General features: G+C 44.5%; 1 protein-coding gene and 1 long non-coding RNA gene across 3 annotated transcripts in view; one reads left to right on the top strand and one right to left on the bottom strand.

The window, feature by feature from the left end:
• Window positions 1-27,865, bottom strand: part of FUT8 (fucosyltransferase 8) — a 113,466-nt gene that overhangs the window by 6,640 nt on the left and 78,961 nt on the right. The window contains exons 6-11 of one of the 2 annotated variants that reach the window (XM_072115188.1): window positions 25,684-25,798; window positions 20,550-20,787; window positions 14,574-14,624; window positions 7,714-7,960; window positions 5,316-5,492; window positions 2,186-2,336 (exon numbers count right to left, since the gene is read on the bottom strand). In XM_072115188.1, the coding sequence (XP_071971289.1) occupies window positions 2,186-2,336; window positions 5,316-5,492; window positions 7,714-7,960; window positions 14,574-14,624; window positions 20,550-20,787; window positions 25,684-25,798 (979 nt within the window). The remainder of the gene's footprint in view (window positions 1-2,185; window positions 2,337-5,315; window positions 5,493-7,713; window positions 7,961-14,573; window positions 14,625-20,549; window positions 20,788-25,683; window positions 25,799-27,865) is intronic. The other variant, XM_072115190.1, reaches the window with a different exon arrangement.
• LOC140068727 (uncharacterized) lies at window positions 22,640-24,794 on the top strand. Its single transcript, XR_011848529.1, has 3 exons — window positions 22,640-22,793; window positions 23,802-23,948; window positions 24,426-24,794. It is a non-coding gene; the product is annotated as an uncharacterized lncRNA (long non-coding RNA).

The following is a 27,865-nucleotide window of genomic DNA, read 5'->3' as shown; positions in this document are numbered from 1 at the left end:
ATGTAAAGTAGAGCGTTACCATCTCTGTCATAGCAAGTCACTGCTCTGTCCACACCTAGACCGTCCCTTCAATATACAACAAGCAGAAGCAGTATTGTCAGCTCTGCTACATAAGTGTCAGAATGACATCCCAGAACGGCAGGAGATGTCAGCTCCTTGCATCAATATTCCTTGAAGAGGGCAAATGGGTCCCTTATTTCTAGCAGGGTCATGCAGAGGGACGTGTCAGACAGAATTGTAATAAATTACCAGCCTTATGGTAACGATCTGTTATATGGATGTAGCGAGATGTGAAGCTTCAGTATCTTGGAAGTTACCAGGGCCGATGCTGTATGTACATACATACATACATACACACATACACACACAAGCTGAATCACAGAGGAGTGACTGCAGATATTCCCTCTAATCCTCTTTTGCTCATGTAACAGGAATCCAAGGAGCTAAAATACCAGAAGTTATTTGATGGTGTTCTAGACTATGAAACATAACCGCATATCTAGAGCTCCAGACCATTAGCCATAGCAACATACCTAGTCTTTCAGACCATGAAACATAGCCCCATATCTTACCTTCTGGACCATGAAACATAGCCCCATATCTTACCTTCTGGACCATGAAACATAGCCCCATATCTAACCTTCCAGACCATAAAACATAGCCCCATATCTAACCTTCCGGACCATGAAACATAGCCCCATATCTTACCTTCTGGACCATGAAACATAGCCCCATATCTAACCTTCCAGAGCATAAAACATAGCCCCATATCTAGCCGTTCCCGATGTGCGTTTCGGCTCTGCATGAGCCTTCGTCTTCACCCCCAGACGAAGGCTCACCCAGAGCCGAAACGTGCGTCGGGGACGCACTCATCCCGGACAGTGGAGCATACAACCCCCATCATTTGGTAAGGACTGGAATCTATTTCTTGGAGACCCCTTTCACACATTACATGCCCACTCTATGTATTATACATTCACCACTCAAGCGGCTCTCCATATGCCCCCATTACACCTTGCACCCAGTTTCCTTGCAACGTTTTCATCAATGTTTCACCATTTTTGATTGCTCTGTATCCCTTGGGCACCCTACCCTTGGTCCCTTTTTTTGTTGTTATAACATCAAATCAGTTTTTATTGTCAACATTGTACCAATAAAGATTCATTTTTTATGGTTATTCTCTTATGAGTATAGTCTTGTCCTCCTTTCCCCTCTCTCTGTGGGGTACAATATGATTTATCGGTCTAGTTTTTTGAGGCAACAGACCAGGTGCGTTCACCGACATAGGGGTGCCACAGCGGCATTGGGGTGGCATTACGACGCAACATTAGTGATACTCTTTGTTGTCTTTCTTTGCAACCCCTCATTTTGATCCGAATGATTCCATAGCGAAACGTCCCCTAATATTAGCCATATTTTACCTCTACACTTCCACCGGTACTTATCCTGTCGCATGTGATCAATACAGACCAGAAAGCAAAAAGGAAAAATGTTCAAAACTGTATTATATAATCATTTCTACCTTCACCTCAAAAGAGCCCAGAGAATACGCAGAGCGGATTAACGGAACGACAATGCGGCTGCTATTATAAAGTGAGTCCGTCCTCCGAGATTTATTACTTAGTGCAACCTGAAAGCTCCATCAATATCTCATCTATTAAATCAACATTAAACTAAATTACAAAACACTCACCGTGCCGCTCCGAAAATTACCTTAAATAGGAGTTCAGAAAATGCAAAAAAATAAAAATAAAAAAAAATCAACAGCCCTGAATACACTTGAGGAGAATGGAGGAGTCGGGCCGGTCGTCTACAACCGGTGGATCGCCAACTCTTGTAGTACTATGATTCCTAACATGGCCCAGGTTGCGAGTTGTAGTAGTGCAACAACTGGAGAGAACGGGGGAACAATTAAGCTCTTACTATATCCCATAATGCCCTTCACCACAGACGAGAGCTGATGAATGGTGACAGATCTCTTTATAGTCGGGAGGGGATCAATAAGTGCAGCGAGGGAGAAGTGCCCCGTCACATACGTCAATGTGGTTGGACCTCTGGTGATGTGGCTATGCTCCATATTGATAAGGCAAATGACAAGCGTCACCGTGTGGGATTTATTTTTTGATAAGCCCCGGAAGAATCAAATATTTGCTCATTGCCGCATTCATTACTTAGTAAAACTCACCTGCGAGGAGAAGGTGCAAACAAGAAAGTCAGACTGTGATAAGAAATGGATATCTAGGATTACGCCCCTCAAGGAATTTTCTGTGTATCTATTGTGCAGGCCGGCTGACCAGGATATGGAGTTGTCGCTGATAAACTCGTACTGGGGGTATCTGTGGAAAATAAGAAAGTCACATCAGAGACTTAACATTTTTTTTTCTAGAAATCTAAATGTAGCCCTCCCTGCTGTATATTATCATCTGGAGTTGTATTAGTATGTAGTGGGTATCAGCAGAATGGTGGAAAATAGATGTGTATTCGAAAATTATAGTGTATCCCCTGAGCTCTCTGCAATCAACTACTCTTCTGCTCTGAGTAAAAGCTGCATACTAGAGAAGTCACACAAAGCATCAGGGTGGGGCTGTAAAGGCAGTTTAATAGAGATGATGGGTCAGTGTTATCTATATCAAGGTCATTGTACAGGGAGGGGGAGGAGATAAGCTGTGACATCATCTATTGTCAGTAGTGATGTAATGATGGGTCAGTGTTATCTATATAGAAGTCATTGTACAGGGAGGGGGAGGAGATAAGCTGTGACATCATCTATTGTCAGTAGTGATGTAATGATGGGTCAGTGTTATCTATATAGAGATCATTGTACAGGGAGGGGGAGGAGATAAACTGTGCCATCATCTATTGTCAGTAGTGATGTAATGATGGGTCAGTGTTATCTATATAGAGGTCATTGTACAGGGAGGGTGAGGAGATAAGCTGTGACATCATCTATTGTCAGTAGTGATGTAATGATGGGTTAGTGTTATCTATATAGAGGTCATTGTACAGGGAGGGGGAGGAGATAAGCTGTGACATCATCTATTGTCAGTAGTGATGTAATGATGGGTCAGTGTTATCTATATAGAGGTCATTGTACAGGGAGGAGGAGGAGATAAGCTGTGACATCATCTATTGTCAGTAGTGATGTAATGATGGGTCAGTGTTATCTATATAGAGGTCATTGTACAGGGAGGGGGAGGAGATAAGTGGTGACATCATCTATTATCAGTAGTGATGTAATGATGGGTCAGTGTTATCTATATAGAGGTCATTGTACAGGGAGGGGGAGGAGATAAGCTGTGACATCATCTATTGTCAGTAGTGATGTAATGATGGGTCAGTGTTATCTATATAGAGGTCATTGTACAGGTAGAGGGAGGAGATAAGCTGTGACAACATCAGAAAAGTCCTATAGCATTTATAGTTAATTGGAGAAAAAAAAAACAGGTAATTTTTGGTGACCCCTTTGAATCGGGAGATATTTTACTATTTACCATTAGGAGGTAGAAAGAAGATAATTAAAATAAAAATTCAGAAAATAATTTGTAGAAATGACAATGTAACAAGGCTCCTAATTTCTCGGAGAAGATGAGCTCTCATGTCCGACCCATTTGCATTTTCCGTCTCATTTTCTTGGTCTAGTCAGTCGTGAAGGCGGCAGCGGCTCACTAATAATTATACTATAATATATCTCAAGCCACTTGTGGACTGGAACATATCTCCTGCCGTTCAGGATGCCCCCCACCATCCATGAGAGCGCTACTGATGGCCGTCACACCGCTCCTCGCGCTGTTATTAGAGGATTGTCAGTCGCTTGGATTAAACACTTCAACTAGAACTTGATTTGTAACATTAAGGATTTAACATTTCCGCGGTTTCCTGATAGTTCGTGCTCCAAGTCATCGTCCATGCATCATTGATAAAGTCTTCTACTCGATAATGGAGAAATATGTAGACAGGAGAAGACTACAAAGGATGTGGAGCTCTAGGAGGGGTCAGTAGAAGAAGTCCTATGAACCAGGGTTCCCCAAACTACGGCCCGCAGGCCCCATGCGTCCCGCGGACCACTTCGATCTGGCCCCCGACACTTCGCTCGAGCACTATTACTGGAGTGATGTGGCCGGAAGACAACCCCGGAGCACATCGCTCCAAGAACTAGGATGCGCGGCCGCACGATGACGTCATCACACGGCCGCGCACCCTTTCCTGCCCAGACACAGCAAGAAGATAGAAGACGCGTGTCAGGAGACTTAGGTGAGTACAGGGTTTTTATTTTTTATTTAAAAAGTCAGTAAAAAGATTGTGGCAATTGGGGGCCAATAGTTAGTTATGAGGGGCAGCATAGGAAATAATTATGAGGGGCAGCATAGGAAATAATTATGTGGGGCAGTATAGGAAATAATTAATTATGAGGGGCAGTATAGGAAATAATTATGGGGGGGCTGTATAGGAAATAATTAATTATGAGGGGCAGTATAGGAAATAATTATGAGGGGCAGTATAGGAAATAATTATGAGGGGCAGTATAGGAAATAATTAATTATGAGGGGCAGTATAGGAAATAATTAATTATAAGGGGCAGCATAGGAAATAATTAATTATAAGGGGCAGCATAGGAAATAATTAATTATGAGGGGCAGTATAGGAAATAATTAATTATGAGGGGCAGTATAGGAAATAATTATGGGGGGGCTGTATAGGAAATAATGGAGGCAACTTCGGAAATAATTAATGGTGGGGTATAGGAAATAATTATTAATTGGGGCAGTCTAGTAATTAATTGGGGCAGTCTAGTAATTAATTGGGGGAGGCATATTCAATAATTAATGGAGAGGGGTCCCAGTATATTTAATTATTAATTGGCCCAATTAATTAATTGATTGGGCCAATATATAAAATAGTTCACAAGGGGGTGCAGTATATTAAATAATTAATTGAGGGGGGTGCCAGTGTATTATGGATGCGGTCACATGTACCGCTATTTATTTTTAGACTTTAGTCCGGCCCTCCAACAGTCTGAGGGGGACAGTGAACGGCCCCCTATGTAAAAAGTTTGGGGACTCCTGCTCTAAACTATTAGCGCCTCCACTTTTTAGTGAGTTTCTACTTTTTAAGGAGGTTCTTGGTTAATGAGGTTTCAGAAAGCAAGAATTCTAACCCTGGAGGACCAAGCACAGAGAACGCTGTAATACTTCATATCTCCTGCGGGAACTGTCTGGTTCCCTCACATTTGATCAAGATGGTGAAGTCGGCCTAACAAGTCATGGACACATGAGGAGAGCACAGAACTGATAAGTTTGACGAATTTTAACCCTTACTTGGCCTTTGCTTCTTGCAGTAAACCAGGATCATCCGTGGCTAAGTAAACACGTTTCTTGTCGATCTGAATCCTTCGTGCGAGGAGCTGGAAATGTTCTTCGACGTGCGCCATGTATTCTTCTATAGGGTGGAAGGCCGCCTCTGTCCCCACTTTATCTGTTCTTCTAACATGGACTCTGAGGATGACAATACACAACGAAATGTGAATTATGACTAGTGGAAGGAACGTCCGACTCCACAACATGATAAACTATGAATCGAGGGACTCTCGGAGGCAGTCAGTGTCAGGTTTCCATAACATATGCATCCATTTACCTGTGTAAATGAGAAGAGACCGCTGCCTGGATATGACTAATAAAGGTCACTCTAACACTAGCAGCACTGCAGCAGGGGAAGGCTGAGTCAGCATTGTGTGTGCTGCAACATGATCACACAAGAAACCTGCTGCAACATACTGCACTACAGTATACCTTATTACCATATACCTTACACTGTGTGTGTGATGCCATATTCTATCATATAGCCTACACTATGTGCCTCGGACACTTCAGAGTCTGCAGTACATGGGGCCCTGTACTATCATATAAATCTATATTAGGTGCCCAGGACGCTCTACTCCAATACAGTCTGCAGTACATGTCAAATTAACCCCTATACAAGTGTCATAGATGCTTGCACAGGCTGTTTTAGCCGTTCAGAAAAACACCACGCGGATAAATCCACACTTGACTTTTCTCTCCTCTCCCTATGTTGGTGTTGACACTGTACCACCCCACACACTGTATGATACCATTCCCTCCACTGTATAATACTACCCCCACACTATATAATACCTGAACCCCTTGCCCCCCCCTCGGGCCACTGTATAATACCATTCTTCAAATGGTTTTATTCCTCTTCTCCTCTTTAGCATTCACAAATAATGCAACCTCTACCAGGGACCCTGTATTATTTTACAGTCTGCAATACTGCGCCTGGGACCCTTCACTTCCATATGGCCTAAACCAGTGATGGCGAACCTTTTGGAGACTGAGTGCCCAAACTGCATCCCAAATCCACTTATTTACCCTGAAGTGCCAACATGGCATTTTAAGCAGTAGCGTATCACTTCCTGTTCCTCCACATCTTTCAATTGTATCGGCCCCCTGAGGCAACCAATACAGTTGAAAGAAAAAGGGTAAATTCAGACTATCATTGAAGCTTCTATCCAGGGTCTTTCTGTATGTAGAGGAAGAATGGTGGGTCTAAAATGAGAACCTCGAAAGATATTGCAGTTCTGTCAACACCTTTTCACTTTTCCCTCAGTTCCTAACAGCCAATGAAGTGTCGCTTTATTTGGTGAACTCTGTTCTGGAGTGATGGTCTGAGTGCCCGCAGAAAGGGCCCCGAGTGCCACCTCTGGCACCCGTGCCATAGGTTCGCCACCACTGGCCTATACTATGTGCCCGGGATACTCCATTACTATACAGTGTGCAGCAATGTCTGTGCCAGGGACCCCCTACTACCATATAGCCTACACCAGCGGTGGCGAACCTATGGCACGGGTGCCAGAGGTGGCACTCAGAGCCATTTCTGTGGGCACTCAGACCTTCGCCCCAGGACAGTGTTCACCAAATAGGACCAAATCCACCAAAACTTTCTACAGTCTCAGGATACTTAAGAGATGCTGATCTCGGCGCTATTTTAAAGCGACACTTCATTGGCTGTTTGGAATTGCAGGAATAGTGAGAAGGTGCTGACAGAACTGCAGTATCTTTGGAGGTCCTCCTGCTGGACCCAACCTCCTTCTACTGAGAGACCCTGTAGAGAAGCTACAATGATGTCTGAATTTGCCCTCCTTCTTTCAAGTGTATTGGTGGCCTCAGGGGGGAGATACGATTGAAAGATGTGGAATAATAGGTAGCAATAAGTTACTGCTTCAAATGCCATGTTGGCACTTTACGGTAAATAAGTGGATTTTGGTTGAAGTTTGGGCACTTTGTCCCCAAAAGGTTCGCCATCGCTGGCCTACACTATGTGCCCAGAATCCTCAGTTACTATACAGTGTGCAGTATTGTCTGTGTCAGGGACCCCCCTACTACCATATAGCCTACACATGTGCCAGGTACCCTCGAATACCATATTATCTACACTAGGTGCCGGGTCCCTCTGTTACGATACAGCCTACAGTCATATTTGCATCCTGCACCCCCTATTCCTAGACAGTGTGCTGTACAGGCCTTGGAACCTGTGTTACTAAACACTCTTGTAGTTGTTTCTTCGTGTATATGCTGTCAAAATTTAAAACATTTGAGGCCCTTTTAAATTCTTCTGAAATATGTATTTAAGATCTTACACAACAACTACGACCACTGAACCCTTCTCTATGGTGGTGTCTTCCGGCTACATGGGACTTACCCAATGACTGGATGTTTAAATCCTAGTTTTTTGGTGGCCTCGTCGATTTCCTTTTCCAGCCAAGGCTGCGGCCGGATTAAATATTTGACGAACTGGGAGACCCACCAGACGGCTGGATCCCCATGTAAACGTATTAAGCGATCTGCTAGATCCTCGGGCACTCCAAGTGGTAGGTAAGGAGGTCTCGGGTGAAGGCTGTCCACGATTGGCAATTCCACAACTTGTACATCTTTATCGTTCGCTTCACCTGAAACAGATAAAACACAGGAGTAATACATAGCTCCAAAGAGTCAATGGGTCTATAGCCAGCGCGGTGGTCCTGTGTACTGCTGTCCTAAGTTCCTCTTGTTCAATTTATTGGCCCATACAATGGAGTTGGGAACGGCGACGTAAAGAGCAACGAATCAGCTAACAGCGGTATAGCCAATCAGAGATCCCCAACAGATTGTCCACAAAAAGCTCCGACAAATGTCCACGTTTTAACGACTATATTTTATTTTTTAAGCTGTGCCCTGAGTTGTATCCCTTCTACCAATCCTCATCTCCACCAGGACTTAAGATCTAAATTCCAATTGTTGATCTACTTCAAATCCAGGGTAAACAGAGCAACAGGGCTATCCATTATATATTGACCTTAGCAACGCTCTGCGACTGCTCCAATAGGTGTTCTAGAACAGTCAAGTCCATTGCCTCTCATATCCAAGATTATAGCTGATATATATTGGCGAGTACTGCCCCTGTGTCATATATTACTACTGGTACTGAATTATAAGATAGGCTATTCCGTACATACTATACATAGTTCTCCACATTCCTGGTGAGGCATGCCCAGAGACAACACAATGCCCATGCTTATAGCCTGCCATTAATGCCACCCACAGAGGAGAGAATGTTTCCATAGAGTGCTACGGATGACACCCCCTTTAATAATGTCTGCGAAATTCTTATGGCCCAAGTACTACAGACTTTTCAGGATTTACCTCCTGTGACCTCATGCAATATCAGAGTCATAAATTAGGGGGGGGGGGGGTCCTTCCTTGTAGAGGAGTGGGATGTTGGCAGAAATCTCCTGTACTGGAATTGCTTTAATGTCTACAGTGATGTGAACTGGTTGACAACACTTAGCTCCAGGCTTACAGGAGCTACTCCTCATCAGCTACTCCTGCTCTATAACATGCTGCCTGCAGATAGGACACTGTACAATCTGCTCAGCACCTCCTGCTCTATAACATGCTGCCTGCAGATAGGACACTATGTACAATCTGCTCACCTCCTCCTGCTCTATAACATGCTGCCTGCAGATAGGACATTATGTACAATCTGCTCAGCTCCTCCTGCTCTATAACATGCTGCCTGCAGATAGGACACTATGTACAATCTGCTCAGCTCCTCCTGCTCTATGTGTACATACAGAAATATATCCTAGCAAATAAGAAAATAAGGTCCATCACTGTTTAGGCACCACAAAGGTCAGCACCAATCCGGTAATAAGAACGCTCACATTTCAAGGCAGACGACAAAATGCGAGCTTTTAGCAGACATCTTGATGTGGGAGATCACAAGCGCGGCACTTGCAGTCTCATGACAAGACGATGCTCTGTCTGTCAGAAGATGCAGCACATACAGAAGTCTTCATTTTCCGTCTACGCGGTGTGAACGCAGCGACATGTTCCATTAGCGCAGTCCTGCAGGCTTTGTTCTTAATGCAGCCAAGGAGGATTATGGGAAGACACAGTCTCACTTCCGTCTATCATTTTCTTGAAGAAGCTTTGATGTCACCGTAATGATCCGGTAACAGCGCGACGAGCAGTTCCTGAACATTATGTTGGAATCTACTAAGACTGGTAATTTATATTAAAGGGAATGTCTCGCTATTTTATGTTTTTCCGCTCATTAAAACCCTGAAAAGGAAATATATATCACTGTTTATTTCATTCCCTTATTATAGTTAGGCTTTTATTCCTTTTTTGTCCAGTACAAGGGTTGCCATATTGCCAGGGCTCTAGTAAGAGCAACTAGTTATCCGCTTTACCGCAGTATCACAGTGGGGCGGCACGAGGGCGGCAGGCAGAGAAGGCGGCACGAGGGCGGCAGGCAGAGGGGGCGGCACGAGGGCGGCAGGCAGAGGGGGCGGCACGAGGGCGGCAGGCAGAGGGGGCGGCACGAGGGCGGCAGGCAGAGGGGGCGGCACGAGGGCGGCAGGCAGAGGGAGCGGCACGAGGGCGGCAGGCAGAGGGAGCGGCACGAGGGCGGCAGGCAGAGGGAGCGGCACGAGGGCGGCAGGCAGAGGGAGCGGCACGAGGGCGGCAGGCAGAGGGAGCGGCACGAGGGCGGCAGGCAGAGGGAGCGGCACGAGGGCGGCAGGCAGAGGGAGCGGCACGAGGGCGGCAGGCAGTGGGGGCGGCATGAGGGCGGCAGGCTGAGGAAGTGGCACGAGGGGGGCAGGCAGTGGGGGCGGCACGAGGGCGTCAGGCAGTGGGGGCGGTACGAGGGCGGCAGGCAGAGGAAGTGGCACAAGGGCGGCAGGCAGAGGAAGTGGCACAAGGGCGGCAGGCAGAGGGGGCGGCACGAGGGCAGCAAAAAAAAAAAAAAAAAACGGCAGCAGAGCTCATGTCTCAGCACTCTGCCTGTAGGTAAATGCAGGTATGGATTACTGAAGTCAAACCATAGATTATAAGCTATAAGTTAATAGCCGCTGTCCTAAATCTCAAGTGGCACAAAGTAAGACCAACGCCTACGTGGGCAGCAGAATGATCTGTGTCATATGATGCAACAGCTACTGTATTATGTTAAGATAATACAAAAAAAGAAAATCTAGGACAGCAACTGAACTTTAAAGCTCAGCACATCCCAATAGCCACGAGCTGAGACCATTTATTTGCTCATTCAATCCGAGGCAATGAATCTGACTGCGAAACAAAGAGGCTGGAAGTACAAATGAATGTTATACTCCCTGTGACTCCGCTGCACTATTCAGCCGCAGAACAAAGAGCGGCAAGAAGAAAGTGCCCAAATAATCACACTCATAATAGCCGCCCAACGTGATGCCAGCGGCCAGGAGAAACAGCAGCCTTATAAAGGGAGTCAAGTACAAGTCAGATCACAATTCTGAAATAATATATTATATATACACAGTATATAGATGGATATCTCAAGGGGGAAAACTGAGGGGTATTAGGGTACTGTGAACACTTAAACATGATTTCTCAATCCCCCCAATCCTGCCTTGATCATGTCAAAGTCTTGATAAACTTCCTGTTTCCATTGGAACATAACAGGAAACGGTTGGAAATGGCCACCAATCAGTAGCCTGGTTGTCTCGGGGTTTAAAATTCTACTCTATTATAATAAAATAAATAAAATGTTGATCAATGGAGGACAAAACCCCCTAATCACTACACAAACGAGTGGCAGGTCACGTCATTTCATCTTGCAGCACTCAACTCTTTTGGATTCCAAAAAAAAATAATGAAATTTTAGTCTGTAGCACCCCCGCCCCCCAAGACTATAATAACACACGCCCCCTCCTCTGCTCCAGTTCCTCCGCTATGACAGTGGAGAGGAATGGTCACATATCTTTACTGATATCTCAGGATCTGTTGGGGCTAGAAAGAAAATTTTAAGTGCCCCTGGATCTGTGGAAGAGCCCCTACAGCATGGTGTTAATAGGGTCCTCTTTATGCTGGAGGTTGTCCATGCATTTAGAGTCCACTGTATCTGTGATGTAGTTTTGTTGGTAAGCCTTATCCATCATCCAGTGCTTGGAAGTCTCCATTGACCACCAGAATTGGACGTCAGCTGTCCTATATGATCTGCCCCATCAGTGTGAGATGTGAGACATTTACACTGCTATTAGTATGTATGGGATGTTGTAGCTGTGGTTTTTGCTGTGTTCTCCTAGCTGAATCCGTTCTGTGATTCGGCACTTGAAAATGAAGAGGACTTGACATTCCCCAGAGGATGCATCCTGGGTTTATTTATTTTATAAAATTTTTTTGATTTCCGGGTTTCAGGCTGACAGGGCCATCTTAAAGGAGAATCATTGGATACATGTATAGCTGTGTTGCCTGTTTTTCTAATAATAAAGCAAACTTTAAAGGAAATCTACCATTTGTTTCCATGCATTATGAACCAAACATGCCTTGAGAACGCTGTAGCTAAACTGAAGCAGAAACATATCTTGTTTAATCCTTGATTCGAGTGGATAGAATTCAGGACCTTGTAAAAGCTTGGTGCAGAATGTGTGCAGTGTTTCACAGAGCCACCTCAACTGTCTCAGACAGGACTAATAAACTTGAGCTGGATGACTCATACACAGCAGCTGGGGGATGGTGCAGCGATAGATTCTGCCTCTCAGGGACAACACATTTAATACATCATTCTCTGGAGCTGTGCATAATTAGGGTAAGAGGAGAAGTGCCAAGGCAGCCACAGGAGCAACAGAGCCTCATTATCATCATTTTATAGTTGATTTTGTCATCAGTGTAGCTACAGCATTCTCAAGATACGTTTGGTTCATAATGCATCAAATTAAATGAAAGAATTTCCTTAAAAGGGGAAAAAAAAATTTGGTGAGATATACGATGAGGTATGTAACCTATAATTTTGTAGGCTTCAGGCTCATTCCACAAAATTAAAATCATGTGGAAAAATGGGATTTACCCAGTTGCAGAGCCTGTAGCGAGTGCTCTCCTCTCACTTTACACAGCCTGTGTAATCTCTTCAGTGAAATTCAGTTCAATTTGTTCCTTTTACACAAAAGTTCTATTAAGCTCCAACAAAACAATGGATTGTATGGACCTTGCTCTCCAAAATCATAAGATATTTGGGAGAGCAGGCTAATCTAAGATATATAGCTAGATAAAGGAGAAGAAACAGACAGCAGTTTGCTGTTGGATCTATGTCAGAAGCAGCAGCACAGCCAGCCATGTGTAAGAGTTGTACAGACTCTACAGCAGTTGTAAGCAATTCTAAAAAAAAAAAAAAAGTTTACTTATTTGCATTAAGAAATCAAATTGACATGCGTCTTAAAGGGGTCAGACATTTTACCTCATGTTATATGAGGTAATTTACCAATATACATCTATTAATAGTTTCTTGATATGTAAAGTGAAGCCTCCGGTCTTTTACCTCATCAGTCAGAGATTCCTGACCATAAAATGGCCGCAGATGGAGGGTCATGTGATCTCTATCTGTCCATGACCCATCTACCTTCCAGGACCTTTTGACAGTATTTGTGAATACAAGCTTAAGGTCCTGAAAAGGTAGACTTTAAGAGATGGGAAAACCCCTTTTTAAAAGGGAATGTCTGTGTTATGAAAAAGGGAGTCATATATTTAAGGGGAGGTTATCCTAGTTATTGAACCTATAGCAGAGAGAGGCTACAAAAAGCATATGGAAATATTAGCAAACACGGTAACACAGAGGAGCTATACAAGGTGCTACTGAAAAAGGGACAACCAGAGCACACAAGGTCTACGGCTACTAGAAAACAAACCTAATGGATTTAAAGGTACAGTCCATGCTTGTTGTGTGACTAAACGGTTAAAATACAAATCACAGCAGGGGTGGATACCATGTTACCATGATGGGCTCCCATGGAAGGTGGTGCCGTTATTGGGGAATGGGGATCCAGGCTCATATAGTTGTCAGGGCATGTGGGCCTTTAGTATTAGTAATAACACGTCCTCCCTGGATCACACACATTTAACAAGCATTAAGACTGTACACACACAGCTATAAAGTGCCAGATACCTCACTAATACTGTGCGCCCCAATGTATAGATGAACAGAATCTCTCCAAACAAATCTACATTTCACTTATCATCCTCCTCCTCTACAACATGCTGCCTGCAGATAGGACACTATGTACACTTTGCTCAGCTTCTCCTACTCTATAACATGCTGCCTGCAGATAGGACACCATTTACAATCTGCTCAGCTCCTCCTGCTCTATAACATGCTGCCTGTAGATAGGACACTATGTACACTTTGCTCAGCTTCTCCTACTCTATAACATGCTGCCCACAGATAGGACACCATTTACAATCTGCTCAGCTCCTCCTGCTCTATAACATGCTGCCCACAGATAGGATACCATTTACAATCTGCTCAGCTCATCCTGCTCTATAACATGCTGCCTGCAGATAAGACACTGTATAACCTGCTCAGCTCCTTCTGATCTATAACAAGCTGCCTGCAGATAGGACACCAGTACAATCTGCTCAGCTCCTCCTGCTCTATAACATGCTGCCTGCAGATAGGACACTATGTACAATCTGCTCAGCTCCTCCTGCTCTATAACATGCTGCCTGCAGATAGGACACTATGTACAATCTGCTCAGCTCCTCCTGCTCTATAACATGCTGCCTGCAGATAGGACACTATGTACAATCTGCTCAGCTCCTCCTGCTCTATAACATGCTGCCTGCAGATAGGACACTATGTACAATCTGCTCAGCTCCTCCTGCTCTATAACATGCTACTTGCCTGCTGCTCCATTCAACCTTTTTGTTCTAAAAAGCAGATAGACCAAAAACTTGCATGAGACCACAGCTCTATATAACCTGGTGGAAATAAGACCTCACATCTCTCGGTCCTGGGTTTATAAGGTGCTGTGTGCTCTACCCGTGTATTCTATACTTTATATGCTGTGTGTGCACAGGACTGTCATTTTAAAACCACCCAGGGGGCCGATGCATCAATCTGCCAACTCCAGATGCAAAGTGGTGCAAGTATGTTACATCCATGGCCACCGCACTGGAATAACAATGACACCACTGATGCACGGCCTCGCTGTCTCTATAAAACTGGGGGAGGAGGGACAGATAAAATCAGGGAAAAAAAATGAAAACAATTACACTTCTGTGCGTATGCTGCCATCAGAGGATTGGTGGATCCAGTGCAGTAGGCTGTCAAAGAGAAAGAAGAGGTAAGTAGACAGATCGGCATGCATGGTAATAGGAAGAATCTAAGAAGGGACTGCAAGGGGAACACCACTCGGTGGAAAGCAGAGAAAAAGTGAAAGTCTATGGATAGATATTAAAGGGGTTGGCCACTCTTTTACATCAGTTGTCCATGTACCTTTACTTCCTTAATAATAATTCCTGAATGTTCATCAAATGATTCAGCAGTCCTAATACTTACTTTAGTGCTGTGTGCAGACTCCCCGTGGATCTCTGCTTGTATGGGCACATTCACATGGCCGTCTGTGGGGACGTACATGCGGCCGCATGTACGTCCCCATAGACAGCAATAGCGGTGCGGCGCAGATACGGGGCCAGATCCGGGCCGCACACCGCAAAAAGATAGAGCTTGCTCTATCTTTTGGCATGTGTGCGGCCGCGCGCCGCTATTCTCTATGGAGGGAGGAGGGGTCACCTCCTCCTCCTCTCCAGCACACGGCGGTATGCCCGCACGGCAGACATACCGCGTGTGAATGGACCCCAAGTCTGAGCTCTGATGAATAGGAGGAGCTGTAGCAGGAGTTATGACTCCTCCCGCTCCCTCCCCTTCACCTCTCCCAGACTCTGGCAGTGAAACAGACTGTGAGAGACGCCAGTGGGTGACGCTACTAGAGCAGTGAGAGAGGTCTAGTAGTGTATATATATATATGCAGAGGGCAGCACGGTGTGAACAGGGAAGGGCTGGAGCTCTTAAAGGAGGCACAGTTACATACAGAGCCATGTCTAAGGGAAGAGATTCAATAATAAGTGCCCAACCCCTTTAAGTATACAGTATTGTTTATAGGGTATATATGGCTCCATTATACCTGTTCAGGAAAGTTTGCTTTAAGAAAAGTCATTAGAAGATAAATAGTGTATCTATAGTGCCCTACAGAGGAATGGGCTCAATGTATCATACGAGGGAGCGTCCCCAGACAATGAATGTACACATAATAGTATGTTTGAATACATGGACAAAAAATGCGTTCAATGTCATGTAGCATTCCCATATATAAAGGTTAAACCACGGTCTAGCATGAGGTGTGACCACAGAGGCCGAACCTGATTTTGGTGGAAAAAGTTGACTGTTTGATGATGGCTGATGTCTTGGGAGACCAGGATAAGGCAGATGGGTTTCAACATGCCCGATCCTAAAAATCTTAGGAGTTCTATTCCAGCATTAGACATACTTCAATCCCGCAATCCTTTGAGACCATGAAGGGAGAAGCCCTAAGGTAATTCAGCCCTCAGGTAAGAATGGCTAAATGATACAAAGTCTCCTCTAGACTGCAGGAAGCCGAAAGAAGTTGACGCCGCGCCATGTGGTGGTCAGACGCCAACACTACAGTCACGACTCTGCATGCAAGTAAACGGTTATGGCTTCCGGACCCTACAGGGAATCTGTATTTTCTATATTTGCGATGTGGAAGAGCTGGGTGCCGAGACTCCACACATAGGCCATCAATGATAATTCCTGGTGAACCCCCTTTAAGGGATTATACCCTATCCACAAGCCGATCAGTGCAGGGCCAAACAGTCGGACCCGCTCTGTTCAGACCCACACACATTAGAGAACGGGGGTCCCAGACTTACTGACTGATGTGGTGTAAGATCACGCAAGCGTCCTGCTGCTCTATATATTAGTGTAGGAGTGTCGGAAATTGCTGAGCACAGCAATGATCCTCAGCCCAATACTAATCTACTAGGTAATACAGGTGTATATCCAGTTTTTCGGAAGCGAGGAAAGAGTTAACACATGATATACACATGCATGATATCGGTTTGGTATATACCTCCAGATATCACCCCTCATTAATATGTATGAATATTTTATCGTAGGATCGGAGCTCTGTCGTCCCGTTCTGCACACTTGCGGAGTAGAAGTGAGGTGTAATAGCAGGGATGATACCGATCAGACAGATGAACATTTTATTTCCCATAATTCATTGTGCAGTGTAGAGCGGGTGAGCGATACGATCTGGAATGGATTAATAAAGCCGCGAGTCGCCCCAATTATTCAGCAATGTGGTGCTAATGTACGGGCGCTGATCACCGTGTCACTAGGAAGGACACAACCCAAGGATAGAAAACCAGAACTAGAAGTCCAAAAGAAACTTTTATAACCCATCATAGACGCCCTATACCCATAACTATATGTATGTTGTTAGCAGCAGGACTGTGAGAAATGGTTTTGTATTGCACTGGATTGTAGCAGAATTTGGAGCACTGGAGGCGTCTCATCACACTGTTGCACTCGGTGCTAATGCAGCTCAGAGCATTGTTGCAGGCGTCTAGTTGAATACTACAGTACAGCAGTCAGGTCAGAGGGGAGGGGCTGCAGTTCAATTGCAGAGATCCAAGAACAAAACAGTGTAAGTTGAATTCCTCATTAGAATATAAATGCATTTTTCACAGTCCTGCTGCTACTTACAGACACACAATCCATTAACTGTGGTCTAACAAATATAATGCTGCTAATATAATGCCTGTGTATATGTGTGTGTCTGTGAGTTGGTAACTGGTGCAGACAATCTACAGACCAGACATATACTTGTTCACTTCAGAATCTCGTAAATTGCATTAAAACTCCCACACCTTATCTCAAGAAATTTCCTGTATGCATATTGGAATTAAAAGCAATAATTTCCTAATTGCGGATGACCTATTCACCCACCACACCCACACTAAGGGTCACCCGGCGGCAACTTCTTGATATCTCACATAGTATTTGGATATTCTCCCAAATATAAAACCAAATACTGAGGCCGTGGAGAACAATAACAAAGGTGTGCCCTCCCACAGATAAAACAAGCTAATCCTAGTCAAAGGAAAACTACAATCAAAATCCATCCTGATAAACCAGGAACACTCACTCATAGATCCAGGCACCGGGACTGTGGGAATCTTGTGGCCTCCTCCTTTCTAAAATAAACTTTTAAAATAATCCTAATGAGCCTGAGGGTCTACCCTAGCCCCTCTGTGATCTGGCTTTACAGGCTGTTACACCCTTCCCCCTACTCCCTCAGCATTGAGCATACAGCAGGAAGTGCTCACTGCGCAGGAAATATATAAAGTTTTCCAATATGGGATAAGGAAAGCCACGCCTATCTTGGAAAACTTTGCATATTTTCCCAGAATCCCCCTAGTGGAGCATCCACGGCTATAAGACTACACATGGTGGCCTTAATCGGCAGTCTCCGTAAGGAGAACTCTTACTTCCCGACCCCAGTACTGAGGAAGAAGAGGGGAGGAGGATGCCACAGTGTAACAGCCTATAAAGCCATATCACAAAGGGGCTAGGGCAGTCCTTTAGGCTGATTAGCAAAATTTAAAAGTTGATTTTAGAAGGAAGGAGGCCATAGATAACAAATATACAATGAAGACCACAGTCACGGTGCCTGGATCTAGGAGTAAGTTACCAGAGATTGTGCAATATTTACTGTAAATTCCGGCAAAAATGATTTGTATACATTCTCACCATGAAAAATCTCATTAAAGGCGTATATCAAATTAGTTTTGATAAGGAATGCTGTTGAGAAAACTGTGTAGACCCATTCTAAACAGTAAAGCCCCCAATCACATTGTGTGCGAGGTATCGTCATCCAAGTCAAGTAAATGGTCTCTGTGCATGGACTGGATAGGAGAAGATTTTGGAGGACCTCTTGATCTAGATAGATAGAAGTTATCAAATGGGGTGGAGGATGGGAGAGCATCTATAACGTTCTACGGTGAATAGGGGTCTCTTGTAGAGATGAGTGGACCCGAAGTAGCCACAGAGAATAACTAGCCAGGGCTATGATTGTCCAGGGGTGTCTAATGCTAATTTCTAGGTGCATCAAGTTGCCAGTTCATCTGCCAATCCGGCAATATGTCCCGGTCAGACGGCCAAACCCAAACTTGAAGGTCTGATCTGCTGATCACTCTTGTGGTGGACCATAACAGGTTCTATCATGGACAGGGGGTTACTCGCTTTTAATCACCTGCGTATAGGGCATTCATGCTACGTCCTTCCTTCGCCCCATTGATCGCATTATAACTTATATGTGATTGTTGCGCAGCGATGACTCATTCGGCTCATTTACAGTTTCTAGAAATGGGGAGAGCGGCGGCGCAGTCACACTGCGTGTACTTCTCCAGTGTTTGGCGCGGCTGCCAGCCGCCATCACGCTTCATGGCCCGCTAACTTCTAATTAATGTTGAGATCTGTGGGGGCACTGCCATAGACGCTAATGATCATGAACATTACACAACAAGAGAAAACCATACACAGGGACTTGATTCAGGAAGGCCGGCGGCGGCCAGGACTGGATGCCTGTGTGACACACTGACCCCCTTATGTGGTAGATAGTGTGTAAGTATAAGTCGCACCTAAATGAACAGGTATAGTCACTGCATGGCTAACACCTTGGGGGAGATTTATCAAAAGTGTCTGAGATCAAAACTGTTCTAGTTTCTCATGGCAACCAATCAGAGCTCAGCTGTCATTTCTCCACAGCAGTTTATAAAATGAAAGCTGAGCTCTGGTTGGTTGCCATGAGCAACTGGCAGAGTTTTACTCTCACATAGTTTTGTTAAAGGAGGCCCCTTGTGTTTTCAAAGGGGTTGTCTAGGATCAATTATTTTTGTATTATTTCGGCCACTTTACCTCATGTTTTTGTAATGTGTGTAAGTTTGTGTGTGTGTGTGTGTGTGTGGGTGGGCAGGATATGAGGTAATTTACCAATATACATCTATTACTAGTTCTGCTTCACTTTTTTTATTTGTAGAGTGAAGCCTCCTGTCTTTTACCTCATCAGCCAAAGATTCCTAACCATAAAATGGCCGCAGATGGAGGATGTGCATGGACAATCGCCCTGCCACTACTATCATCTGGACAGTTCGAGATCACATGACCCTCCATCTGCGGCCATTTTATGGTCAGGAATGTCTGGCTGATGAGGTATAAGACAGGAGGCTTCACTTTACATATCAAGAAACCGGAGCAGGACTATTAATAGATTTGTATTGGTACCTTACCTCATATCCTGCCCCTCACACACGACAAAAACCATGAGGTAAAGTGGCCAACCCCTTTAAGGCTTTGGGATTTCTGTACTAAATGCTCGCCAACTACTCTGCTCTAAGTGATGGGACCAGTGATCTCCTGGATGGATAGTAGAGTCAAAGGAGCAATCAGTGTAGATTCTTTAGTTAGGAAACTTCCAGTGGACATTTTGGATCATGACGTGAGGTGGATTACAACTTTTTTTTTTTTAATAGGTCAAAATTAGCATATGTAGGATTTAAGTGCTTCACTTAATAATAGAGAGAATTTGCTGACATGTGTAAAATGTAAGAAAGTGGATTTGGTGCCAGCTGAAGCGCTACTGGAATATTGCGCACACATCATTGGCTCCAAAGAACAGGCAAGGAGATTGTCCTAAGATAAGGGTGAGAAGGCTGACCGGACCCCATGACAACTACCTCCGCGCCTAATGACCTAAACAATGGTAAATGGATTTGGGGGCGAAGAGGGCGGTGCTGGCTAAATTTATCAAATGAAAAAACTTTCCGGTTGAAAAAACCTGCAAATCTACGGCTCACAAGAGATTACACGCAACGCAAGTCAAGCAAGGCTGCGCTCGGCGGATAGCGAGACGGGTGTTAATGAGTAAATCGTTTCAAGGACACAAACATCACACTCCATGAATTTCATCGTGCCGTCTACTCACATGTGTCATATCACGGGGAAAATAAAGGTCAATGGCGAGACGAGAGAGTGTAATGGCTGCTGACAGATGCCGCCATGGCTATATTATCTCTAGAGGAACACATGGGGCCATAGGCAGCGTTCCAGATTATGGACACATCAGCGCTACGTTTGCTCAAAAGGGTTATGAGTAAGAGACTGACCTGACCAGTGTCCTGTGGACTTGCCAGACCTGTCCGTACACGTATCACTGACTGGCTTAAAGACCGTCTCCCATCCACCGGTGGCGTATCTCCAGCTCTGCGACTCCAGGATGAGAGTCCTCTGCGTGCCAAAGGCAATCATGAAGCAGTAGACCACGTGGTGAAGCTGGCATCCATAGCCGCAGCCTTTGTTGATGTTACACACTAGTTTCTTTGCTTTGCTGCAATCCTTTGGGTTCTGGGATCAAGAAAAGGAGAGTTTTATAAATACATTTTATTATTATATTTTACCTATTTCATCATAGGAAACGACCATCAGGAATGGATCCGATGGTAGGTTCCTCCTTCCGTCTTTCTCTAATCCTTGTACATTTCCAAACCTTATCTAAACGTCATCTTACAAATATGCAAATGTTCAGCAGAGGCTAATAGGCGTGTACTAGCCTGGGCTGTGGGAGCCCCTAGTATACCACCTCCTTGTGTATCGAAGTTGCGCTGCCGAGATAGTATGTGCTTTTGCAAAAGCTGTATTCACGGTTTGTGCAGTAGTTCCGGCTCCGGTGCCGGAGACCACGACAATACACACACAATGGAGCAGGAGTTCAAGACTTTGTAACAAAATGCCAAATCATAGAGTAATAGGAATATTACAAAATGGAACCATGTCCCAGGGCATCAGCACTTAAAGGGTTTTCCAACCCCATGAAAGTGAAAATATAAATAAGGCATTCAATGGCGGGAGATATCAAAAGGTGTTATACATTACAACTCTCTAGTGAGGACCCTTCAAGGTTCTCCACCAGTCTCCGGTCCATCTCAACACAGAACCCAGTAATTTAGCAGTAACATCTCATTACATCATCTACGGGGCAGGATGAGAAGAGATCAGCGGAGGATTAGAGAGTGTTGGCAATGGCCATCGGATCACCAAAGAAGGTCAGGGTCTGTCCAATGTCCATGGGGTTAGACAGTCCCTTTCCGCAGCCACCAAGTATTACCGTACTTGCACGGCAGCAAATGTTGACATTGCAACTTGTGAATAATCTAACATGTTTTCCTGGGAGACGTGATGGAAATGCACATGCCTATGCTATCAGTTATCAGAATATTCCTTATGGGAATGTAGAATCCTACTCGCAGAATCTCATGAATATATGAAGTAACATGGGTCATGAGATACGGCAGAGCTTGGCGCGGCTCAGGGGAATATCACACTGTGTCTTCTGTGGATTTCCATACGACTGAAGGGGAGTTATGAAGCATCCATGAGAGAATTGTACTACAGATCCTTTCTATTACTCCCTGAGATACAACCTCTGCACTAGAGAAGCTTTAAGGGTTTATATCCACCAAGACAAGATTCTTATATATACTCACAATAACAAAATAACACATTCTCTAATTCCCTGTTATTAACAAAAATAAAACATTTCACAGATATAATTAGAAACCTGTCTCTATCAGTCCTGCTGAACACAATCCGACCGTACGGATCCGACTGTAAATTTTCTGATTATGGTGGGGCAGGGCAGATTAATAGCTTCTCCTGTCTGCACACTGCACTGCTCTCTGCCTCCACCCCCTTATGAGTTCAGCTCAGACACAGGCACTTCCTGCTGGCAAGCAGCGTGCTAAGTTTAGCCTACAAGCTACAGATCCTTATCCAGTGGAGGGAGGCACTCTGTGTGTGTTATAGCTGAGATGTAGCAGAGCTGAAGTGTGTCATTTTGCGGTTTATCCATTTCATGGATCTTTTATCTCTGATCTGTCTCTTCGCTCTTTTTCTATATGCCAGACAGTAAATAAAAGTGTAGATAAACCCCACACCCTGATAATCTGGATCTATGAGTAATGTCCCCTGTTTACCGTGATGGATATTTATGGTAAAACGACTTGCAGGATAACAACTGAAATAAGTAATTTCCAGCCAAAATGTATAAGAACCACCAATATACTTGGTAACATCCATGTCCATGGCAATTACATGGGGGGCAATGTATGTAATAAAATATATGTGAATAGTACATATAATACAACATCGACAGCAGAAAGTTGGAGTGCGGCCTCATTTGTTCTCTCTTCTGTAGATACCAGGGTGACCTTGTGCGGCACGCGCTGCATGAATAACACCAGGAACTGGTCTTACATATGCATGAAACTCTTGATACGAGTCCAACTGGGAAAGTGTACAAGCAGCATTGTGAATGAGATGCTTAACGACCGGCTCTCCATATAATTACAACGGTAGGGTCACAAATGTGATGTCACACGTACTGGACTGCTCCATTTTAAGTGTGTGTGTGTGTGTGTGTGTGTGTGTGTGTGTGTGTGTGTGTGTGTGTGTGTGTGTGTGTGTGTGTGTGTGTGTGTGTGTGTGGTGCAGTGGAATATATTTTCAAGAGCATTTATATATAGTGAATGGGAGTGGAGGAGAGGACTGAGCGCTATGCTCAGCAGTTTGGCTCAATATGTTCGACCTGCCGTTTTATAAATGAAAGAGAACAGGACCCGTTCTTATGATTCTGTCGAGAGGGGATAACAAGTTGGAACTACCCCTTTAAAATCCACTGCAGAAGATCCCTTTAATAAGAAATCTACCATCAAAATCCATCCTGATAAACCAGGGACGTTACTCATAGATCCAGGCCCCGGGGACTGTGGTATCTTCTTATATGTGTTATCCATGGCCTCCTTCCTTCTAAAATCAACTTTTATAATTATGCTAATGAGACTGAAAAGCTACTGGGTGTTACCAGAGCACCTCAGTGCTGTAGCTTCACAGGCTGCTACTTGGTCTCTTCCCTTGCTCCCTCAGCACATTTCCCCTCCCTCTGACATGATGTCATCTCACACAGGGCAAGTGGTCCTGTACAGTGTAACAACCCTGTGAAGCTGCAGCACGGAGGGGCTCTGGTAACATCCCCTGGAGCCCTTAAGGTTCATTAGCATAGTTTTAAAATTTGATTTTAGAAGGAAGGAGACCATGGACAACACATATAAGACGATTACTACAGTCACGGAGCCTGGATCTATGATTAAGTGTCCCAGGTTTATCATGATGGATTCTGATGATAGATTGAGCTTAATGGGGATTTCCAGGAATATGGAAAACCCCCTGGAGCCAGGACATACTAATAAAACTCTGGTTGCCAATTCATTCAGGCACTATCAGTTTTTGGCCATGATTTGATGTGTTGGTCTCGGGACCCATTTAAGAGTTTGAATGGCCCCCCTTGGACCACCGGGTGTCAGTTCTATTTTCCAGGACCTCCGGAGCTTCCGAGGATCCCACTCACTGGCTGAAGCCGGTACCTGGAGCCCTCCTAAGGAACTTCCTAGCTGGAGGCAGACATGAAAGCCGCAAGTAACTGAGCAGTAGAGCAACCCGGAGTGCGGCAAGTATGTTTTATAAAGAATGTAGCATTTTTTTAAAAAATTTTCCCATTTGAGTAAAAGCAGCAGCAGAGGGGGCTATGGAGAAGTGTAATTCAGAGAGCCGAGATCACAGCAGTGTGAGGACACTGCTCCAGTAATCAAAGTGCAGCTACAATACTGGAATAGAATTCCTTATTTCACCGTCTTGCTACCACCTACAATGATTTAGTTAGATTTTGCTTAAATCACAACAATGGAGGGGTCAGTGCTCCCGGGGTAAGTGCTCCTTTTATGGGACTACTAAAAATATGAACTAAGTGTTGAGAGCTGGAATATGCCAGTCACATGGGGGGCTTGTGGGCCCTCGTCCTTACGCTTTCTCCCGGAGCGCTATCCTGTGGATAAGGGCAAAATATAAGTAATGGGAATATCCCATTAGTGTAAAACCCCCTTTTATGACCCATTACATATAATTAAACTTTTTACGACATTTTCCTGCAGCTGAAATTCACAAATCTACAAAATGTGACAAGTGGTAATGGCTTTTATTCAGACTGAAGGAGCGTCTCGGAGAAGTGGCGAGCGCCGGATGCCGCCCCGTTACTGCAATGCTCCCGCCTGTAGGCATGAAATTCAACTAATATTAATGACAAGGAAATCATAGACGCGGCCGTCAGTCATCTGGACAAGGGAAGACGAGGAGAGGGGGAATTTATTCATTTATTTGTTTCTGCTGCATATTTTTTCCACAGGACTTGTGAACATAAGAAGACAGAGAGACACCGCAGATGTCAGAGGCGCCGGATTATTCCGGATTATGAGACTGGTAACTTTGCATAACATATGGATCTGGTTTTGCAACTCGTATCCAATCACTGCAGACATTTTATGAATAAATTAAACCTTTGAAATTGAAAAGGGAATTTTTTTTCAGAAATAGAAAACTTCATCCAAAGTCATAAGCAAATGAGCTGAGAAGAGTCACTTTTGGCCAGAGAAGAGAGTCACTTTTGGCCAGAGAAGAGAGTCACTTTTGGCCAGAGAAGAGAGTCACTTTTGGCCAGAGAAGAGAGTCACTTTTGGCCAGAGAAGGGAGTCACTTTTGGCCAGAGAAGAGAGTCACTTTTGGCCAGAGAAGAGAGTCACTTTTGGCCAGAGAAGAGAGTCACTTTTGGCCAGAGAAGAGTCACATTTAGAGGCGGGAGGAGTAGTGTCATTTCAGGTGCCCCCATATCAGGCTCTGTAGCAGCTAATCATGGTTCTTGTGACCATGTACAATTAAGAATTGAGTTGCAGTTCGCATTCCCAAATATGTCTTTAAAGGGGTTCTCCAGGGACAACAAGTTACATCGATCCTGTGGAAAGGGGCTAACTTGCTGATCGGTGGGGGGTCTCAGTGATGGGACTTCCATAGAGGATGAGAATAGGGGTCCGTTGTGTTAGATAAAAAGAGCATCTAGTCTTCTCTCCAGTTCTGTAACATCTAGAACTACAATCCTGATGCTTTTTAAAAGTTGAGATTCTCATCTTTACAGTGACACCAGAACCATGGTTCTGGGTACTACATAACCCAAGATAGGGGTGTCTGAATTGACTCATCTTATGCAATAAGTGACTCTTTACAGCTCATTTGCATATGTGGATTTTTTTTTTTTTAAATAGGTAAAACAGTTAAGATATTAAGAAATTCTAGAACAGTCATTTCATACCAGACCAGAGAGAGCTGGTAGTTTACGGAGATAAAAGCCGGCTTAATCACCTGTAGGTAGGAAATCCGCCGCTGTACGAGATCTGTCAAATCTTTGGCCTCTCTCTCGCGCCAGTCGCCTGCACCATCGGTGTGACTGAGGTAGTAGAGATCTGTCATGACTGACCTGCAAAGAAGTCAGCAACATGAACAAACAACAGCACATTAAAAAATCACATCAACGACATGAGGATTTTTTTTTAGTATATTGCACCCTAAAAATTTGCTACAAAATTTGAGAAGGTCGCTGGATTTTCCTTGAGGATATCCTGCTGTTGTAAATGTAAAGACTTTGTTCCTCCAAAAAAAAAAAGTATTCAAATCAATATACTCCTGCTTCCACCCCCCCCCCTTAATCCTCATAGACTGTAAGCTCCTGTGTCACTCCCTCATCCTCATAGACTGTAAGCTCTTGTGTCTCCTCCTCATCCTCATAGACTGTAAGCTCTTGTGTCACCCCCTCATCCTCATAGACTGTAAGCTCTTGTGTCACCCCCTCATCCTCATAGACTGTAAGCTCTTGTGTCACCCCCTCATCCTCATAGACTGTAAGCTCTTGTGTCCCCCTCATCCTCATAGACCAGTGATGGCGAACCTTTTAGAGACCGAGTGCCCAAACTACAACAAAGACCGGCTTATTTATCCCAAAGTGCCAACACAGAAATGTAATTTGTGATTTATACTCCCTTCTCTGTCACAGTTTTCATTGATACCAGCACCTGAGGACACCAATAAAGCAGGAAATAGTCCCAGGTACAGCTGTCACTTTAATACAGCTCTGTACACAGAAAGTCCTGAGCTGTCTGGGACTGCAGGAAGATACCTGGAGTCCTCTCTGGTGAAGGCCGAGTGCCCGCAGAAAGGGCTCCGAGTGCCACCTCTGGCACCAGTGCCATAGGTTAGCCATCACTGTCATAGACTGTAAGCTCTTGTGTCACCTCATCATCCTCATAGACTGTAAGCTCTTGTGTCCCCCTCATCCTCATAGACTGTAAGCTCTTGTGTCACCTCTTCATCCTCATAGACCGTAAGCTCAAGTGTCACCCCCTCATCCTCATAGACTGTAAGCTCTTGTGTCACCCCCTCATCCTCATAGACTGTAAGCTCTTGTGTCACCCCCTCATCCTCATAGACTGTAAGCTCTTGTATCACCCCCTCATCCTCATAGACTGTAAGCTCTTGTATCACCCCCTCATCCTCATAGACTGTAAGCTCTTGTGTCAAACCCTCATCCTCATAGACTGTAAGCTCTTGTGTAAAACCCTCATCCTCATAGACTGTAAGCTCTTGTGTCACCCCCTCATCCTCATAGACTGTAAGCTCTTGTGTCACCCCCTCATCCTCATAGACTGTAAGCTCTTGTCACCCCCTTAATTCTCATAGACTGTAAGCTCTTGTGTCACCCCCTCATCCTCATAGACTGTAAGCTCTTGTGTCACCCCCTCATCCTCATAGACTGTAAGCTCTTGTGTCACCCCCTCATCCTCATAGACTGTAAGCTCTTGTGTCACCCCCTCATCCTCATAGACTGTAAGCTCTTGCATCACCCCTCATCCTCATAGACTGTAAGCTCTTGTGTCACCCCCTCACCCTCATAGACTGTAAGCTCTTGTGTCATCCCCTCATCCTCATAGACTGTAAACTCTTGTGTAACCTAATTCTGCTTAATGCCTCCCAACATGTATGATTACAAGCTCCCAAATGGTCTTCCGATCACCCTTAAGTAAATGGGGGTCTATGGTTTTATAAGCCCCTTAAAAGAACACAAGAAAAGGGCTAACTTGCTGATTGGTCAGGGTCTCATTGATGGGACTCCCACAAATCACGAGAATAGGGGTCCTATGTACCCCTATTGTACCCCAGATGAAAGGAGAAGCAAGTCTTTACCTCCAGTTCTTTAGAATATAGAAATACAATCCTGATAGTTTTTAAAGGACGAGATTCTCATCTTTACAATGACACCATAACTATACCCAATTCTGAGGTTGGGAAAGCCTGTTAAAAGATGAAGTACCCTCTATTTATCAAACCTGGCGTCTAAAATTTTAAAGCTAAATAGTTATTTTTCCAGACAGTATAAAGCAGGTGATAAAAGTAAACTACATACTATTCTATATTAAGTAAAATATAGTTTATGTCCCATTTTTGCTTCTTTCTTCTCCTGTAGTGAGCAGTATGTCAGAAAGCATTCTTT

This window comes from Engystomops pustulosus, chromosome 7 (genome assembly GCF_040894005.1).
Source record: "Engystomops pustulosus chromosome 7, aEngPut4.maternal, whole genome shotgun sequence".
NCBI classification, from domain to species: domain Eukaryota; kingdom Metazoa; phylum Chordata; class Amphibia; order Anura; family Leptodactylidae; genus Engystomops; species Engystomops pustulosus.
The sequence above is the reverse complement of the archived record's forward strand: the minus strand, read 5'-3'. Positions and strand labels throughout refer to the sequence as shown.